Source organism: Bombina bombina, chromosome 6, assembly GCF_027579735.1.
Source record: "Bombina bombina isolate aBomBom1 chromosome 6, aBomBom1.pri, whole genome shotgun sequence".
In the NCBI taxonomy this organism is placed as follows: Eukaryota; Metazoa; Chordata; class Amphibia; order Anura; family Bombinatoridae; genus Bombina; species Bombina bombina.
The window spans coordinates 1,066,291,194-1,066,310,443 of record NC_069504.1 but is presented as its reverse complement, the minus strand read 5'-3'; the positions used below and the strand labels follow the sequence as shown (position 1 = coordinate 1,066,310,443).

The 19,250-nt window shown below is 39.5% G+C and overlaps 1 protein-coding gene across 1 annotated transcript in view; it reads right to left on the bottom strand.

The window, feature by feature from the left end:
- Positions 1-19,250, bottom strand: part of ATP6V0A4 (ATPase H+ transporting V0 subunit a4) — an 85,971-nt gene that overhangs the window by 12,805 nt on the left and 53,916 nt on the right. The window contains exons 16-20 of the mRNA XM_053718942.1: positions 14,041-14,257; positions 12,146-12,253; positions 9,583-9,729; positions 8,983-9,100; positions 7,222-7,393 (exon numbers count right to left, since the gene is read on the bottom strand). Of these exons, the coding sequence (XP_053574917.1) occupies positions 7,222-7,393; positions 8,983-9,100; positions 9,583-9,729; positions 12,146-12,253; positions 14,041-14,257 (762 nt within the window). The remainder of the gene's footprint in view (positions 1-7,221; positions 7,394-8,982; positions 9,101-9,582; positions 9,730-12,145; positions 12,254-14,040; positions 14,258-19,250) is intronic.

The following is a 19,250-nucleotide window of genomic DNA, read 5'->3' as shown; positions in this document are numbered from 1 at the left end:
ACAGGGCAGAAGTGGTCCTCCAGACGGGCAGAAGTCTTCATCCTATCCAGACAGAAGACTTCCTCCAGACAGCCAGAAGTCTTCATCCAGGCTGCATCTTCTATCTTCATCCATCCGGAGTGGAGCGGGTCCATCTTCAAGACATCCGATGCGGAGCATCCTCTTCTTTCCGACGACTAACACTAAATTACGGTACCTTTAAGTGACGTCATACAAGTTGGTGTCCCTTCAATTTCCGATTGGCTGATAGAATTCTATCAGCCAATCGGAATTAAGGTAGAAAAAATCCTATTGGCTGATCCAATCAGCCAATAGGATTGAGCTCGCATTCTATTGGCTGTTCCAATCAGCCAATAGAATGCAAGCTCAATCCTATTGGCTGATTGGATCAGCCAATAGGATTGAACTTCAATCCTATTGGCCGATTGGATCAGCCAATAGGATTTTTTCTACCTTGATTCCGATTGGCTGATAGAATTCTATCAGCCAATCGGAATTGAAGGGACGCCATCTTGGATGATGTCACTTAAAGATACCGTCATTTAGTGTTAATCGTCAGAAAGAAGAGGATGCTCCGTGTCGGATGTCTTGAAGATGGACCCGCTCCGCTCCGAATGGATGAAGATAGAAGATGCCGCCTGGGTGAAGACTTCTGGCCGTCTGGAGGACCTCTTCTGCCCGGATAGGATGAAGACTTCAGACCGTCTGGAGGACCACTTCCGGCCGGTTGGGTGAAGACGTCTCAAGGTAGGGTGATCTTCAAGGGGTTAGTGTTAGGTTTTATTAAGGGGGGATTGGGTGGGTTTTAGAGTAGGGTTGGGTGTGTGGGTTTTAATGTTGGGGGGTATTGTATTTTTTTTTACAGGTAAAAGAGCCGATTACTTTGGGGCAATGCCCTGCAAAAAGCCCTTTTAAGGGCTATTTGTAATTTAGTGTAGGGTAGGGCTTTTTTATTTTAGGGGGCTTTTTTATTTTATTAGGAGGATTAGATTAAGTGTAATTAGTTTTAAAAAAATTGTAATTATTTTATTATTTTCTGTAATTTAGTGTTTGTTTTTTTTTCGTACTTTAGTTTATTTAATTTAATTGTAATTAATTGTAGTTAATTTAGTTAATTTATTTAATGATAGTGTAGTAGGTGTAATTGTAACTTAGGTTAGGTTTTATTTTACAGGTATATGTGTACTTATTTTAGCTAGGTAGTTATTAAATAGTTAATAACTATTTAGTAACTATTGTACCTAGTTAAAAAAAATACAAAGTTGCCTGTAAAATAAATATAAACCCTAAGCTAGATATAAATGTAACTATTAGTTATATTGTAGCTAGCTTAGGGTTTATTTTATAGGTAAGTATTTAGTTTTAAATATGAATTATTTAGTTAATTGTAGTAATTTTATTTAGATTATTTAAAATTATATTTAAGTTAGGGGGTGTTAGAGTTAGGGTTAGACTTAGGTTTAGGGGTTAATACATTTAATATAGCTGCGGCGACGTTGAGGGCGGCAGATTAGGGGGTCAATAAATGTAGGTAGGCGTCGGTGATGTTAGGGACGGCAGATTAGGGGTTAATAATATTTAACTAATGTTTGCGAGGCGGGAGTGCAGCGGTTTAGGGGTTAATATATTTATTGAAGTGGCGGCGATGTCCGGTCAGCAGATTAGGGGTTAAAAAATGTATTTAAGTGTTTGCAATGTGGGGGGGGGCTCGGTTTAGGGGTTAATAGGTAGTTTATGGGTGTTAGTGTACTTTTTAGCAGTTTAGTTAAGAGTTTTATGTTACGGCGTTAGCCCATAAAACTCTTAACTACTGACTTTTAAATGCGGTAGGAGTCTTGACAGGAGAGGGTGTACTGCTCACTTTTTCCAAGACTCGTAATACCGGCGTTAGGAAAATCCCATTGAAAAGATAGGAAACTCAATTTACGTAAATGGATTTGCGGTATGCTCGAGTCATGGAAAAAAAGAGAACGGTACACCTGTACCTGCAAGACTCGTAATACCAGCATTAGGAAAAAAACAGTGTTGGGACCTCTCAACGCTGCTTTTTAAGGCTAACGTAAAACTCGTAATCTAGCCATTTGTAAATAGTTTTTCTTATAGATTTGAACACAGCTGTGGAATTGTACTAATGCAAAAAGTTGCTCCAGTGCTGTAGATTAGATACAGAGAACTTATATTATTGTACCGGCAATCCGCTCCCCTGGTTGGCTGAGCAGCAAAACGTGACCCTCACAGATGACGGAAGTGCCTGAACCTTTTTCTGGAGAACACTAAGGTAGAGGGATGTTACATGCCGTTACTACAGTATTAAACGAGCGAGCAGAGAAATTTAAGGTATATGGATTTTGGATTCCAGTGAGTGATTCTTCTCTTTCAGAACAGATCTTAGAACAAGTTTGAAGTTGAACACATTCAGACAAGTGAAATTGCTTTATATTTGTGCTCCACTTTGTAATACCAGTGCACGCAACTATGCACTGGTATTACAGGTGAGGTGCAATGTGAAATGATCTGATTTCTGGTTAATTTTATAAGTGCTAAATGCTACCGCGAGCAATAACCAGCCACTGCGGGCGCGCGATAAACTAGCGCTTCACTTGTAATCTAGCCCATAGCTGACTCCTATATATTTTTATATCTATCATGATTTTATAGCTCTCTTTTTAAGCGCACACTTATTTTTGGTTTGCATTTCAATTTAAGAGATGTGTGGATATATCTCGTTATAAGGGTAGCTACGCTATATATAGGGTTCCAGTTCTTTCTAATGCAAGGTTAGCCTGCAAGGGAAGCATTTAAATAACTTGCAATAAATGTGTTTTCTTGGGCCTAGATTTAGAGTTTGGCGTTAGCCGTGAAAACCAGCGTTAGAGGCTCCTAACGCTGGTTTTAGGCTACCGCCGGTATTTGGAGTCACTCAAAATAGGGTCTAACGTTCACTTTCCAGCCGCGACTTTTCCATACCGCAGATCCCCTTACGTAAATTGCGTATCCTATCTTTTCAATGGGATTTTTCTAACTCCTTTATTTAGAGTCGTTTCTGAAGTGAGCGTTAGACATCTAACGACAAAACTCCAGCCGCAGGAAAAAAAGTCAGTAGTTAAGAGCTTTCTGGGCTAACGCCGGTTTATAAAGCTCTTAACTACTGTACTCTAAAGTACACTAACACCCATAAACTACCTATGTACCCCTAAACCGAGGTCCCCCCACATCGCCGACACTCGAAAAAAATTTTTTAACCCCTAATCTGCCGACCGCCACCTACGTTATCCTTATGTACCCCTAATCTGCTGCCCCTAACACCGCTGACCCCTGTATTATATTTATTAACCCCTAATCTGCCCCCCTCAACGTCGCCTCCACCTGCCTACACTTATTAACCCCTAATCTGCCGACCGCAAAGCGCCGCCACCTACGTTATCCTTATGTACCCCTAATCTGCTGCCCCTAACACCGCCGACCACTATATTATATTTATTAACCCCTAATCTGCCCCCCACAACGTCGCCTCCACCTGCCTACACTTATTAACCCCTAATCTGCCGACCGGACATGAGCGCTACTATAATAAAGTTATTAACCCCTAATCCGCCTCACTAACCCTATCATAAATAGTATTAACCCCTAATCTGCCCTCCCTAACATCGCCGACACCTAACTTCATTTATTAACCCCTAATCTGCCGACCGAATCTCGCCGCTATTCTAATAAATGTATTAACCCCTAAAGCTAAGTCTAACCCTAATACTAACACCCCCCTAAGTTAAATATAATTTAAATCTAACGAAATTAATTAACTCTTATTAAATAAATTATTCCAATTTAAAGCTAAATACTTACCTGTAAAATAAATCCTAATATAGCTACAATATAAATTATAATTATATTATAGCTATTTTAGGATTTATATTTATTTTACAGGTAACTTTGTATTTATTTTAACCAGGTACAATAGCTATTAAATAGTTAAGAACTATTTAATAGCTAAAATAGTTAAAATAATTACAAAATTACCTGTAAAAGAAATCCTAACCTAAGTTACAAATAAACCTAACACTAGACTATCAATAAATTAATTACATAAACTACCTACAATTACCTACAATTAACCTAACACTACACTATCAATAAATTAATTAAATACAATTGCTACAAATAAATACAATTAAATAAACTAGCTAAAGTACAAAAAATAAAAAAGAACTAAGTTACAAAAAATAAAAAAATATTTACAAACATAAGAAAAATATTACAACAATTTTAAACTAATTACACCTACTCTAAGCCCCCTAATAAAATAACAAAGCCCCCCAAAATAAAAAAATGCCCTACCCTATTCCAAATTACTAAAGTTCAAAGCTCTTTTACCTTACCAGCCCTGAACAGGGCCCTTTGCGGGGCATGCCCCAAGAAATTCAGCTCTTTTGCCTGTAAAAAAAAACATACAATACCCCCCCCAACATTACAACCCACCACCCACATACCCCTAATCTAACCCAAACCCCCTTAAATAAACCTAACACTAAGCCCCTGAAGATCATCCTACCTTGTCTTCACCATACCAGGTTCACCGATCGGTCCAGAAGAGCTCCTCCGATGTCCTGATCCAAGCCCAAGCGGGGGGCTGAAGAGGTCCATGATCCGGCTGAAGTCTTCATCCAAGCGGGCCAGAAGAGGTCTTCCATCCGATTGAAGTCTTCATCCAAGCGGCATCCATCCGGAGCGAAGCGGCAGCATCCTGAAGACCTCCACCGCGGAACATCCATCCTGGCCGACGACTGAACGACGAATGACGGTTCCTTTAAATGACGTCATCCAAGATGGCGTCCCTCGAATTCCGATTGGCTGATAGGATTCTATCAGCCAATCGGAATTAAGGTAGGAATATTCTGATTGGCTGATGGAATCAGCCAATCAGAATCAAGTTCAATCCGATTGGCTGATCCGATCAGCCAATCAGATTGAGCTCGCATTCTATTGGCTGTTCCGATCAGCCAATAGAATGCAAGCTCAATCTGATTGGCTGATTAGATCAGCCAATCGGATTGAACTTGATTCTGATTGGCTGATTCCATCAGCCAATCAGAATATTCCTACCTTAATTCCGATTGGCTGATAGAATCCTATCAGCCAATCGGAATTCGAGGGACGCCATCTTGGATGACGTCATTTAAAGGAACCGTCATTCGTCGTTCAGTCGTCGGCCAGGATGGATGTTCCGCGGTGGAGGTCTTCAGGATGCTGCCGCTTCGCTCCGGATGGATGCCGCTTGGATGAAGACTTCAATTGGATGGAAGACCTCTTCTGGCCCGCTTGGATGAAGACTTCAGCCGGATCATGGACCTCTTCAGCCCCCCGCTTGGGCTTGGATCAGGACATCGGAGGAGCTCTTCTGGACCGATCGGTGAACCTGGTATGGTGAAGACAAGGTAGGATGATCTTCAGGGGCTTAGTGTTAGGTTTATTAAAGGGGGGTTTGGGTTAGATTAGGGGTATGTGGGTGGTGGGTTGTAATGTTGGGGGGGGGTATTGTATGTTTTTTTACAGGCAAAAGAGCTGAATTTCTTGGGGCATGCCCCGCAAAGGGCCCTGTTCAGGGCTGGTAAGGTAAAAGAGCTTTGAACTTTAGTAATTTAGAATAGGGTAGGGCATTTTTTTATTTTGGGGGGCTTTGTTATTTTATTAGGGGGCTTAGAGTAGGTGTAATTAGTTTAAAATTGTTGTAATATTTTTCTTATGTTTGTAAATATTTTTTTATTTTTTGTAACTTAGTTCTTTTTTATTTTTTGTACTTTAGCTAGTTTATTTAATTGTATTTGTTTGTAGCAATTGTATTTAATTAATTTATTGATAGTGTAGTGTTAGGTTAATTGTAGGTAATTGTAGGTAGTTTATTTAATTAATTTATTGATAGTCTAGTGTTAGGTTTATTTGTAACTTAGGTTAGGATTTCTTTTACAGGTAATTTTGTCATTATTTTAACTATTTTAGCTATTAAATAGTTCTTAACTATTTAATAGCTATTGTACCTGGTTAAAATAAATACAAAGTTACCTGTAAAATAAATATAAATCCTAAAATAGCTATAATATAATTATAATTTATATTGTAGCTATATTAGGATTTATTTTACAGGTAAGTATTTAGCTTTAAATTGGAATAATTTTTTTAATAAGAGTTAATTAATTTCGTTAGATTTAAATTATATTTAACTTAGGGGGGTGTTAGTATTAGGGTTAGACTTAGCTTTAGGGGCTAATACATTTATTAGAATAGCGGCGAGATTCGGTCGGCAGATTAGGGGTTAATAATTTAAGTTAGGTGTCGGCGATGTTAGGGAGGGCAGATTAGGGGTTAATACTATTTATGATAGTGTTAGTGAGGCGGATTAGGGGTTAATAACTTTATTATAGTAGCGCTCAGGTCCGGTCGGCAGATTAGGGGTTAATAAGTGTAGGCAGGTGGAGGCGACGTTGTGGGGGGCAGATTAGGGGTTAATAAATATAATATAGGGGTCGGCGGTGTTAGGGAAAGCAGATTAGGGGTACATAGGGATAATGTAAGTAGCGGCGGTTTACGGAGCGGCAGATTAGGGGTTAATAATAATATGCAGGGGTCAGCGATAGCGGGGGCGGCAGATTAGGGGTCAATAAGTGTAAGGTTAGGGGTGTTTAGACTCGGGGTACATGTTAGAGTGTTAAGTGCAGACGTAGGAAGGGTTACCGCATAGCAAACAATGGGGCTGCGTTAGGAGCTGAACGCGGCTTTTTTGCAGGTGTTTGGGGTTTTTTCAGCTCAAACAGCCCCATTGTTTCCTATGGGAGAATCGTGCACGAGCACGTTTTTGAGGCTGGCCGCGTCCGTAAGCAACTCTGGTATCGAGAGTTGAAGCTGCGCTAAAAATGCTCTACGCTCCTTTTTTGGAGCCTAACGCAGCCTTTATGTGGACTCTCGATACCAGAGTTATTTTTATGGTGCGGCCAGAAAAAAGCCGGCGTTAGTTTTTCGGGTCGTTACCGACAAAACTCCAAATCTAGGCCTTGGTTTCTTAAATGGATTTAAATGGGTTTGAATTTAAAAACCCTACACAAAAAAGTAATGACTGGAAATGTGGATCATTAATAGATACAATAATTAGTAGAATTAAGGATCTTTCACTAAAGCATTCTTGTTTCAGGCAGATGTTGTATGCAATATGGGTATTAATATGGAACTTACCAATGAAGCCTAAGAGCGTGCAGGAAGGCAGAGAGCCCCTCCATGACCAGCAGGATGGCTATCGTAAGGACAGCAAAAGCAGCAAAGATAATGAAGACGCCAACGAGCCCTCCCCATCCTGCACTATTCAGGCCATAGTGCATGACCATGCTCCAAAGCACCTCGGACAACTCTGGCAAGAGAAAAGCAGATAAAAATAAAAATAAACATACTGTCACAATGATAAAAAATTAATTGCAGATTAAAATAATTAATCGCAAATAAATGCACATTCTTTTTTGGGTTGCTAAGCTGCTGTTTATAGATTGTGTTATCATTTATTTTGTAAATGATGGACCTTTGTTTATTGTAAGTGTATTATTAACAAAGGAAAATGGCGTGAGTCCAAAACACTTACGGAGTAACTAATGTACCTAGTAGTATTGTAGACCGTGTCTGATATTAGAAGCATCTGGACCATCTCGCAGAGCAAATATTATTGTGGCCATCAAACTCAATTTATTTTTTTGTTCTGCATTTGACCTGAGTAAACAACACACACATTGGATGCAAAATCTCAATGTACTGATTGCACTAAATCAGTGGAGAAAATATCAATGTATAAATGTTTAACAATATTAGCTAATAATTGTCAATCATGAATCATCTGCAGTTATTTGCACACTATGTTTTGAACACACTTAGTGTACTCATAAATAGTACTGTAACTCTATGCACTCTTGGGAACATTATTCCACCTTGACTAAATGTCATCTATATAGCTGCCGAGCCGTTACCACAACAGGGTATAATAGTCAGTAGTATATATAATTTAAAGGGACATGAAACACAATTTTTTTCTTTGATGACTCAGATAGAGTATGTAATTTTAAACAACTTTCCAATTTACTTCTAGTATCTCATTTGTTTTGTGCTCTTGGTATCCTCTGTTCAAAAGTATACCTAGGTAGGTTCATGAGCTGCTGATTGGTGGTTGCACATATATGCCTCATGTTATTGGCTGACCCAAAGCATTAATTAGCTCCCAGTAATGCATTGCTCCTAAGTCATTAAAGGATACCAAGAAAACAAAGCAAATTTGATAATGGAAGTATATTGGAAAGTTGTTTAAAATTGAATGCTCTATCTGAATTATAAAATAAATGTTTGGGGTTTCATGTTCCTTTAATTGGTTTATTATTAAGTAGAATTACAAAGCTGCCTTACATCCTAGTTCTCAAGATGATATCAATTAAAGGGTCTTGTCCAAAATAAACTTTCATGATTCAGATAGATAATGTAATTTTAAACAATTTTCCAATTTACTTTTATCACCAATTTTGCTTTGTTCTCTTGTTATTCTTAGTTGAAAGCTAAACCTAGAAGGTTCATATTCTAATTTCTAAGCCCTTGAAGGCCGCCTCTTCTCTCAGGACATTTTGACAGTTTTCACCACTAGAGGGTGTTAGTTCATGTTTGTTATATAGATAACACTGTACTCGCGCATGTGGAGTTCCAGTGAGCCAGCTCTGATTGGCTAAAATGTATGTCTGTCAAAAGAACAGAAATAAGGGGCCAGTTTGCAGAGGCTTAGATACAAGGTAATCACCGGGGTAAAAAGTGTATTTATATAACTGTGTTGGTTATGCAAAACTAGGGAATGGGATTATCTATCTTTGTAAACAATAAAAATTCTGGTGTAGACTGTCCCTTTAAGTAGGCATGACATTGTATATTTGTAAACTCTTTTAATATAATAAAGAACAAAAAACAGAAACTTACGTGCATGCGCCAAACTCAGAGCCCAGAGACGCAGGTAGGAAGCGGTGTTGGATATACAGCCGAGACAGTACTCTATGGTGTGAATGGCTTGGTGGACAAAGATGTCTCCAAAATCAAACTGATAATGACAGAAGAGGAAATTACAAAATGACACACCCATTTAGTTTATAATTGTCTTATACAATGAGATTGTACACTTCAAATTCAAGAACTAATAAATACAGTAGAATTGCATAATCGAAAAATACATAATAAAATACAATGCTCGGAGAATTTGAATTCCATATCTATATTAGAAAGTAAGTTACAGCGCATCTTAAATACAACTAATGACAAACTGCATCTAAAACATCACTAACATTCCGCATCTGTTTTTATAAACGGGAGAGTTTACCGTCACTTTAAGTGGCCAAGAGATGTGAGGGTACTACAAGTATTGTAATTAATTGGGTTACAGATGTAGGATTTCTATCACCACTACCGTTATATGGTAAAAATCTCATCTGCATCTACTGAAATTATTTCCTGGAAACAGTCAAATAAACATATAACGGAACATGATGTTGCCTAGTAGTAACTCCACCAACCCTTCACTCATACCTCTCCACCATGATCTCCGTGCCCTCCTCCATGTCCACCGTGATCTCCTTGAGCAGCCTCCTCTTTTTTAGTCTTGGAGTGATTGCTCTGCCCATTCTCAACATCAATTTCTTCAGCTTCTTCCTCATGCGTTGGTGATGCCTGCAGCTTCAAAAGAGAAGAAGTCACATTAGATCCCAAAAGGTTCTCTTACTAAACAATCACTGCGAGGAGCAAGCTTAGTGGTAAAATACTAAGCTTTTACAATGGCTGATCCAAATTAGCACTATACTAATAAAACTAAAGTGATGAATTATGGGAGTGGCCAAGAACATGAAGGGTTCATTTAAGTTAAGGGTTTGGACCCAACACTGGGTTACAAAATGCTTTTTATTGGGTCACGTCCACCCCTTCTTTTTTTGCAGCATGCCCAGGCCCCATTAGGTGAATCATTTTAAACTGTGAAGCAAAAGCGTTAGTATCATTTTTCTGTTCTAAACACATTTGAATGATGTAAAATAAATATAAAATTTCCCAATTTTTAATGTAACTTGCAGTATTAAAATTCATATTTGACATTCAAATTGTTCTAAACAAAAAGAAATTGCTTTGAGCACTTTTGGTTTAAAATCTGCCATTTGCTTAAAGGGACATAAAACCCAGTATACCATTTTAAACAACTTTCCAATTTTCTCAAATTGTATTCATTTTCTTGGTATCCTTTGTTGAAGGAGAAGTTATGAACTACTGGGAGCTAGCTGAACACATCAGGTGAGCCAGTGACAAGAGGCATATATGCGCAGCCCCCACAATCAGCAGCTAGATCCCAGTAGTGCATTGCTGAGCCCACCTAGGTATGCTTTTCAACAAAGGACACCTAGAGTACAAAACAAATTAGATAACAGAAATCAAATAAAAATTTGTTTAAAATTGTATGCTGTCTGAATCATCAAAGTTTAATTTTCACTTTACTGTCCCTTTAAAAATATATAAGCATTATTGGAAGACAGGCAGCCCAACCTGGACGGAAATTTATAATAAAATCCAATATACATATACTATGTATGAGCTGGCATCTCACACCCTAGACAATAGAGAAACTTTCCTAGCGATATGGTATTACTGGATAGCTAAATAAATAAAAAATTGAAACACAAAAATAACGAGTGATTTTACCTACTGCGAAATCACTCCCTAATAATCACATCAGGTTGTGTCGTCACTCCCCTCCCCCCCCCCATCCCCCCCTTCCCCTTTTTTTTTTTCTTTATATCCTATTTATATAATTTTACCTCCTAAGGAGGACATACCTCTTTAAAGTTAATTTATGTAGAGTTAATTCAGGTGACCTCAGATACTGTGAAATGGCTATCGTAACTCAACAACAGGTTAATATGGAAGTTAAATTAGATATTTGCTCTACCCCTTAAGAGAGGGTCCCTAACACCACGGAAGATACTCAAATCATCATGCGAAAAAAGATGACCTACGAATATTACCACCTATCTTTCATCTCAGAAACCAAAAGGACATTCAAATTTCATTGGGAATGAGTAGAGCACTGTAAACCTTACCACATTAGCTATATTGTTTGCTATATAAATGATGTTATACTGAATGTCTTCTTCTTAACCTTCATGTAGAGGGAATTACATGGAGGGGAAGGTATGTCTGTAATTGTTTTCAAAGTTTCAAAATAATGACAATAAAAAATATTTAAACATAAAAATATATAAGCATTATGTTCCATCCCTACAACCCCCCAGATAGCATTCTTTTATACCCTCCCATCAACAACCGCAGTAGATCTGTGTCTGATAGAGCTGCTTGTTTTTGTTTCAAATGGACTTTTAAAATAGAAACACGCTGCACTGCTAAAGATTAATTTTAATGAACTACAATTTAAAGGGAAATTCCGGTCAATATTTAAATGCACATAGATGAATTACATCTTTGAACAGAAACATATTTACGATATACATGTATTATGTTTCTATTAAAAGTTATCACCGTTTTAGTATTAACATTGTTCTCTGCACGTGCATGTGAGGTATAGATAGATATTCTCAGTGCACCAGCATTTTAAATACCGCAGGTGCTCAGAGCGACAGTGGGGCTTGTAATCATGTCACCAATTAACAAATTGAGTCATTACCAGATAGTACAAGCACCTTCGGCTCTCTGAGCAAGTGATATGTATAAAATGCTGGTGCACTATATAAATACTTGCATACACTTTTGAAACAGCTATAACATTTATTAGAATCATTTTTATTAATACATGTATAGTACAAAAATGCTTCTATTCAAAACTGAAATGCATTCATGTGGACTCAAATTTTGGCTGCAATGTCCCTTTAACATCTGATAGAAAAAAATATATATCAGAATGTTTAAAAAACATTCTATATTAGCTTAAGTCCAGAAATGGAATATAAAATCTTTTGGTGGCACACAACATGCAAGGTTGTTCCTGGATCACCATTACCTGAAAACAATATTTTAGAAGATTATCACCAATTCAAGGCAAAAAAAGGTTAGGAAAAATCTGGCTGCATAGAATATTATATACAGAAAAACTTACCATACGTTGTGCTTTATTGTGGTTGGCACGTAAGATAAAAGGCTTAATTAGAAGCATCCAGGGCACTGCAATAAGGGCAAAGATGACCAGGAAGCTCTGTACCTCTTTCTGTAAAAGATTCACATTTTTATTTGGATATCATTTGCAAAAAGAACTACAATATATTTATTAACAGGTAATCAGTTGTTGTTTTTTCATTTTAAAACATTTGCTCCTTTATCACTGTACTTCACTAACAATCTTCAGTTGGTTCTCTAAAACAGTGTTTCTCAACTCCAGTCCTAAGTTGCCACTAACAGGCCAGATTTTCATGAAATCTTAACTAGAGCACTGGTGAAATAATCATCCGATAAGTGAGAGCAGGTTAGTAACCATGGTTACTGATAAGCTGATTATTTCACCTGTGCTTTAGGAAAATCTGGCCTGTAAGAGGCACTTTAGGAATGGAGCTGGGAAACACTGCTTTAAAATATCACTTAAATGTGTTAACATCACAACATTAACAGTAATAGTAGTTAAATGGCACAAAATTCATCAAGAGTGACATGTTCTGTATCATTTGTGGCCATTTCTTCCATTATACATGAAATCTCGCACATGCAATGATAACTTATTTCTAAGCTGCTAAAACAATTACAACAGCAACAATTCTTGAAACGTGATGAATGTAAATGTCAGTGTAGGATATTCACATGTTTGTTGGGTGAAACAAAAGGTATCTTTGAAACTTTATAGACTGAACCCAGGAGTAAACATGGGCATTCTGGTGGTGTGATGAGAATTTTTCACCTGAACCTCAGACCAGCATGTGGAATTCAGAAAGAATTTATATCTCCCGTAAAGCAGTGTTTCTCCACCGCGGTCCTCAAGTAACCCCAACTGGCCAGATTTTCATTATAGCGAACTAGAGCGCAGGTGAAATAATCAGTTGATGGGTGAGAGCAGGTTAGTAGTCATGGTTACCGATCAGCTGGTTATTTCACCTGTGCTCTAGTACAGCTATAATGAAAACCTGGCCTGTTGGGGGTACTTGGGGGTTAAGAAACGCTGCCGTAAAGTATAATTTTTGTTTCACTTTTTTCAGTTTTGTTTTGTGCATATATTAGACTGGAATATTTTAAAGAGAGGACATTTTTTTCCTTTGCTTTTATTAATATGTTGTGTACGATTTTTTAAGGCATTTTTCCAAGGCCAGTTTCCTTAACAATCAACCTATTCTATGAAGAGAGATAGATGCAGTTCTATTGATTAAAATAGAGATTAACACACAACTTGCCGGGCTAGTGTAGGTACAAATGTCTTTGAATTTTGCAAGTCACATGTGGAAAGATTTTTCTGTGAGATATTATTTTTTTCTATAAATGGGTTTTAGTGAATTAAATCCATTGTCTTTTACAACATTAAATTCCTTTTGTCCTGGCTACAGCACACCATTCACATTTGGAGTATGCAAAGCTGTTCTTTTCCTCTGTAAAACCTGCCTTCTTTCACCTCCAAAATAAAAAGCTCACAATGGTGTAGCACATTTCAAATAAAATGGTAGGCGCACAAACAGGTCATACTCACAGGATTTCAGTTTTAAATCAGCCTTTTATTAAAACTATCTCAAGGGTATCTTCAGATTTTATTAAAATATAGCTCAACGCGTTTCGGCAAAACAAGCCTTTCTCAAGAGCATAAAATCAATATATGTCAAAGCAAGTTGGAGTAGCCGAAACGCGTTTCACAGAGGAAAAGAGCAGCTTGCATCCCCTGAGGTGACACAGCACTGCCACATTCAATATTTCTTGTTTCTGAATACGGTCTGGGAGAACCGGGGCTGGCAGCGAGTATCTGAAGGGAAGTGCTAACATAGCTTCATACTTTACTGCTATTTATAAATATAGACATTATACCTGATGTTCATAGAGAGGAGCATTAGTTGGATCATTGTAATTGAAGAGGAACATATTGATGAAGTGGATGAGGATACTGGGAGCAGCCTGGGAGTTGTACACGTTATAGGTGCACCACTTAAAGATAACCATAAAGACCAGGTAGCCAAAGAGGCAAAGGATAAATATCATCTCTGGGATGAACTGCAGAAGGATATTCATTGTTCTCTTGAAGTTCCTATGGGAAAAAAAATGTATTAAATAATGTAACAGCAAGTTGTAAACATATTTTATGTAAGAACTTACCTAATAAATTCATTTCTTTCATAGTGGCGTATGGGATATACATTCCTACCAGGAGGGGGCACATTTTCCCAAACCTCAAATGCCTATAAATACACCTCCCACCTCACTCATACCTTATTTTAACCTATAGCCAAGAAGTGAGGTGTAAAAAAAAACAAGGAGTAAAAAGCATTAAAAAGAGGAACTGGAAAAATAATGTGCTTTATACTAAAAAAAATCATAACTACAAAAAATAGGGTGGGTCTCATGGACTCTTGCCACTATGAAAGAAATTAATTTATCAAGTAAGTTCTTACATAAATTATGTTTTCTTTCATGTAAGTGGCAAGAGTCCATGAGCTAGTGACGTATGGGATATAATACCCAAGATGTGGAAGTCCACGAGTCACTAGAGAGGGAAGGATAAAATAAAAAACAGAATTTATGCTTACCTGATAAATTACTTTCTCTTGTGGTGTATCCAGTCCACGGATTCATCCTTTACTTGTTGGATATTCTCCTTCCTAACAGGAAGTGGCAAAGAGAGCACACAGCAGAGCTGTCCATATAGCTCCCCCTCTAGCTCTACCCCCCAGTCATTCGACCGGAGGTTAGGAAGAAAAAGGAGAAACCATAGGGTGCAGTGGTGACTGTAGTTTAAACAAAAAATCTACCTGACTTAATAGCCAGGGCGGGCCGTGGACTGGATACACCACAAGAGAAAGTAATTTATCAGGTAAGCATAAATTCTGTTTTCTCTTGTAAGGTGTATCCAGTCCACGGATTCATCCTTTACTTGTGGGATACCAATACCAAAGCTTTAGGACACGGATGAAGGGAGGGAACAAGACAGGTACCTTAAACGGAAGGCACCACTGCTTGCAAAACCTTTCTCCCAAAAATAGCCTCCGAAGAAGCAAAAGTATCGAATTTGTAAAATTTGGAAAAAGTATGCAGCGAAGACCAAGTCGCTGCCTTACAAATCTGTTCAACAGAAGCCTCATGTTTAAAAGCCCATGTGGAAGCCACTGCTCTGGTAGAATGAGCAGTAATTGTTTCAGGAGGCTGCTGTCCAGCAGTCTCATAGGCCAAACGGATGATGCTTTTCAGCCAAAAGGAAAGAGAGGTAGCAGTCGCTTTCTGACCCCTCCTCTTACCAGAATAGATAACAAACAGAGAAGATGTTTGTCTGAAATTCTTAGTTGCCTGTAAATAGAACTTTAAGGCATGAACCACATCAAGATTGTGTAACAGACGTTCCTTCTTCGAAAAAGGATTAGGACACAGAGAAGGAACAACAATTTCCTGGTTAATATTCCTATTAGACACAACCTTAGGAAGAAAACCAGGTTTGGTATGCAAAACTACCTTATCAGCATGGAAAATCAGATAAGGTGAATTAAACTGTAAGGCAGATAACTCTGAAACTCTGCGAGTAGAAGAGATAGCTACCAAAAACAAAACTTTCCAAGATAAAAGCTTAATATCTATGGAATGTAAGGGTTCAAACGGAACCCCCTGAAGAACTGAAAGAACTAAATTTAGACTCCAAGGCAGAGCCACAGGTCTATAAACAGGCTTGATTCTGACTAAAGCCTGAGTAAACGCCAGATATCTGTCCTTTTAAAGAACTAGCTGACAATCCTTTCTCTAATCCTTCTTGGAGAAAGGACAATATCCGAGGAATCCTAATCTTACTCTATGAGTAACCCTTGGATTCACACCAACAAGATATTTTCGCCATATCTTATGGAAGATTTTCCTGGTGACAGGCTTTCTAGCCTGAATCAGAGCATCTATAACCGACTCAGAGAAACCATGCTTTGATAGAATTAAGCGTTCAATCTCCAAGCAGTCAGACGTAGAGAAATTAGATTTGGATGCTTGAAAGGACCTTGTATTAGAAGGTCCTGCCTCATTGGCAAAGTCCAAGGTGGGACAGATGACATGTCCACCAGGTCTGCATACCAAGTTCTGCGTGTCCACGCAGGCGCTATCAGAATCACCGAAGCCTTCTCCTGCTTGATTCTGGCGACCAGACGAGGGAGGAGAGGAAACGGTGGGAAAACATAGGCCAGATTGAAGGACCAAGGCACTGCTAGAGCATCTATTAGTACCGCCTGGGGATCCCGGGACCTGGACCCGTAGAGAGGAAGTTTGGTGTTCTGACGGGATGCCATCAGATCCAACTCAGGAGTGCCCCATCGCTGGGTCAGTTGGGCAAACACCTCCGGGTGGAGTTCCCACTCCCCTGGGTGAAAAGCCTGATGACTTAGAAAATCCACCTCCCAGTTGTCTACTCCTGGGATGGGAATTTCTGAGAGGTGGAAAGAGTGGTCCTCCACCCACCTGATTATTTTGGTTACTTCCATCATTGCTAGGGAAATCCTTGTCCCCCCTTGATGGTTGATGTAAGCTACAGTCGTGATGTTGTCCGACTGAAATCTGATGAATTTGGCTGCAGCTAGCTGAGGCCATGCCTGAAGAGCGTTGAATATCGCCCTCAGTTCCAGAATGTTTATCGGGAGGAGAGCTTCTTCCCGAGACCATAAGCCCTGAGCTTTCAGGGAGTCCCAGACTGCATCCCAACCCAACAGGCTGGCGTCGGTCGTTACGATGATCCACTCTGGTCTGAGGAAACACATTCCCTGCGACAGGTGATCCTGAGACAACCACCAGAGAAGAGAATCTCTGGTCTCCTGGTCCAACTGTATTTGAGGAGACAAATCTGCATAATCCCCATTCCACTGTTTGAGCATGCATAGTTGCAGTGGCCTGAGGTGTATTCGAGCAAAAGGGACTATGTCCATTGCCGCTACCATTAGTCCGATTGTCTCCATGCACTGAGCAACAGATGGCCGAGGAATGGAGTGAAGGACTCAGCAAGTAGTTAAGAGTTTTGGCTTTCTGACCTCCGTCAGAAATATTTTCATTTCTACCGAGTCTATCAAAGTTCCTAGAAAGGGAACTCTTGTGAGGGGGGAGAGAGAACTCTTTTTGATGTTCACCTTCCACCCGTGAGACCTCAGAAAAGCTAACACAATTTCCGTGTGAGATTTGGTTCTTTGGAAAGTCGGCACCTGAATTAAGATGTCGTCTAGATAAGGTGCCACTGCTATGCCCTGCGGTCTTAGAACCGCCAGGAGGGACCCTAGCACTTTTGTAAAAATTCTGGGAGCAGTGGCCCACCCGAAAGGAAGAGCCACAAACTGATAATGCTTGTCCAGAAAAGCGAACCTGAGAAACTGGTGATGATCTTTGTGGATAGGAATGTGCAGATATGCATCCTTTAGATCCACGGTAGTCATATATTGAACTTCCTGGATCATTGGTAAGATTGTCCGAATGGTCCTGAGGAATCTGTTTAGAATTTTGAGATCCAGGATTGGTCTGAAAGTTCCTTCTTTTTTGGGAACCACAAACAGATTTGAGTAAAAACCCAGCCCTTGTTCCGCAATTGGAACTAGGTGGATCACTCCCATTGTATGTAGATCTTCTACACAGTGTAAAAACGCCTCTTTCTTTGTCTGATCTGTAGACAGACGAGAAATGTGGAACCTTCCCCTTGGAGGAGAGTCCTTGAATTCTAGAAGATATCCCTGGGATACAATCTCTAATGCCCAGGGATCGTGTACATCTCTTGCCCAGGCCTGAGCGAAGAGAGAGAGTCTGCCCCTACTAGATCCGGTCCCGGATCGGGGGCTACCCCTTCATGCTGTCTTGGTGGCAGCTGCAGGCTTTTTGGCCTGTTTACCCTTGTTCCAGCCTTGGTAAGGTTTCCAGGCTGCCTTGGGTTGTGAAGCATTACCCTCTTGCTTTGCAGCAGGGGAGGATGAAGCGAGACTGCTCCTGAAATTCCGAAAGGAACGAAAATTATTTTGTTTATTCTTTGTCTTAAAGGACTTGTCCTGATGGAGAGCATGGTCTTTACCCCCAGTGATTTCTGAAATAATCTCTTTCAATTCAGGCCCGAAGAGGGTCTTTCCTTTGAAAGGGATGTTCAAGAGCTTGGATTTTGACGACACATCGGCCGACCAGGACCTTAGCCATAGCGCCCTGCACGCCAAAATGGCGAAACTCGAATTTTTTGCTGCTAACTTAGCTAGTTGGAAAGCAGCATCTGTGATAAAAGAATTAGCCAGCTTTAGAGCCTTAATTCTATCCATAATGTCCTCGTATGAGGTCTCCGTCTGGAGCACATCTTCCAGCGCCTTGAACCAGAAAGCAGCTGCAGTAGTTACAGGAATAATGCACGCAATAGGTTGGAGAAGAAAACCTTGTTGAACAAAAATTTTCTTAAGTAAACCCTCAAACTTTTTATCCATAGGGTCTTTAAAAGCACAACTGTCTTCGATTGGTATGGTTGTGCGTTTAGCAAGTTAAGAAACAGCCCCCTCTACCTTAGGAACCGTCTGCCATGAGTCCTGCATGGGGTCAGATATGGGGAACATTTTCTTAAAAACAGGAGGGGGAACAAAGGGAACACCTGGTCTATCCCACTCCCTAGTAACGATATCCGCAATCCTCTTAGGGACCGGAAATGCATCAGTGTAAACAGGGACCTCTAGGTACTTGTCCATTTTACACAATTTCTCTGGAACCACCATAGGGTCGCAGTCATCCAGAGTAACTAATACCTCCCTGAGCAATAAGCGGAGGTTTTCTAGTTTAAATTTAAAAGCCAATGTATCTGAATCTGTCTGAGGAGAAACCTTTCCTGAATCAGAAACTTCTCCCTCAGACATCAAATTCCTCGCCCCCACTTCAGAGCGTTGTGAGGGTATATCGGATACGGCTACTAAAGCGTCAGAATGCTCATAATCTGTTCTTAAAACAGAGCTATCGCGCTTTGCAGGTAACACGGGCAGTCTAGATAAGAATACTGAAAGGGAATTATCCATGACTGCCGCTAATTCTTGTAAGGTAAAAGAGTTAGACACACTAGA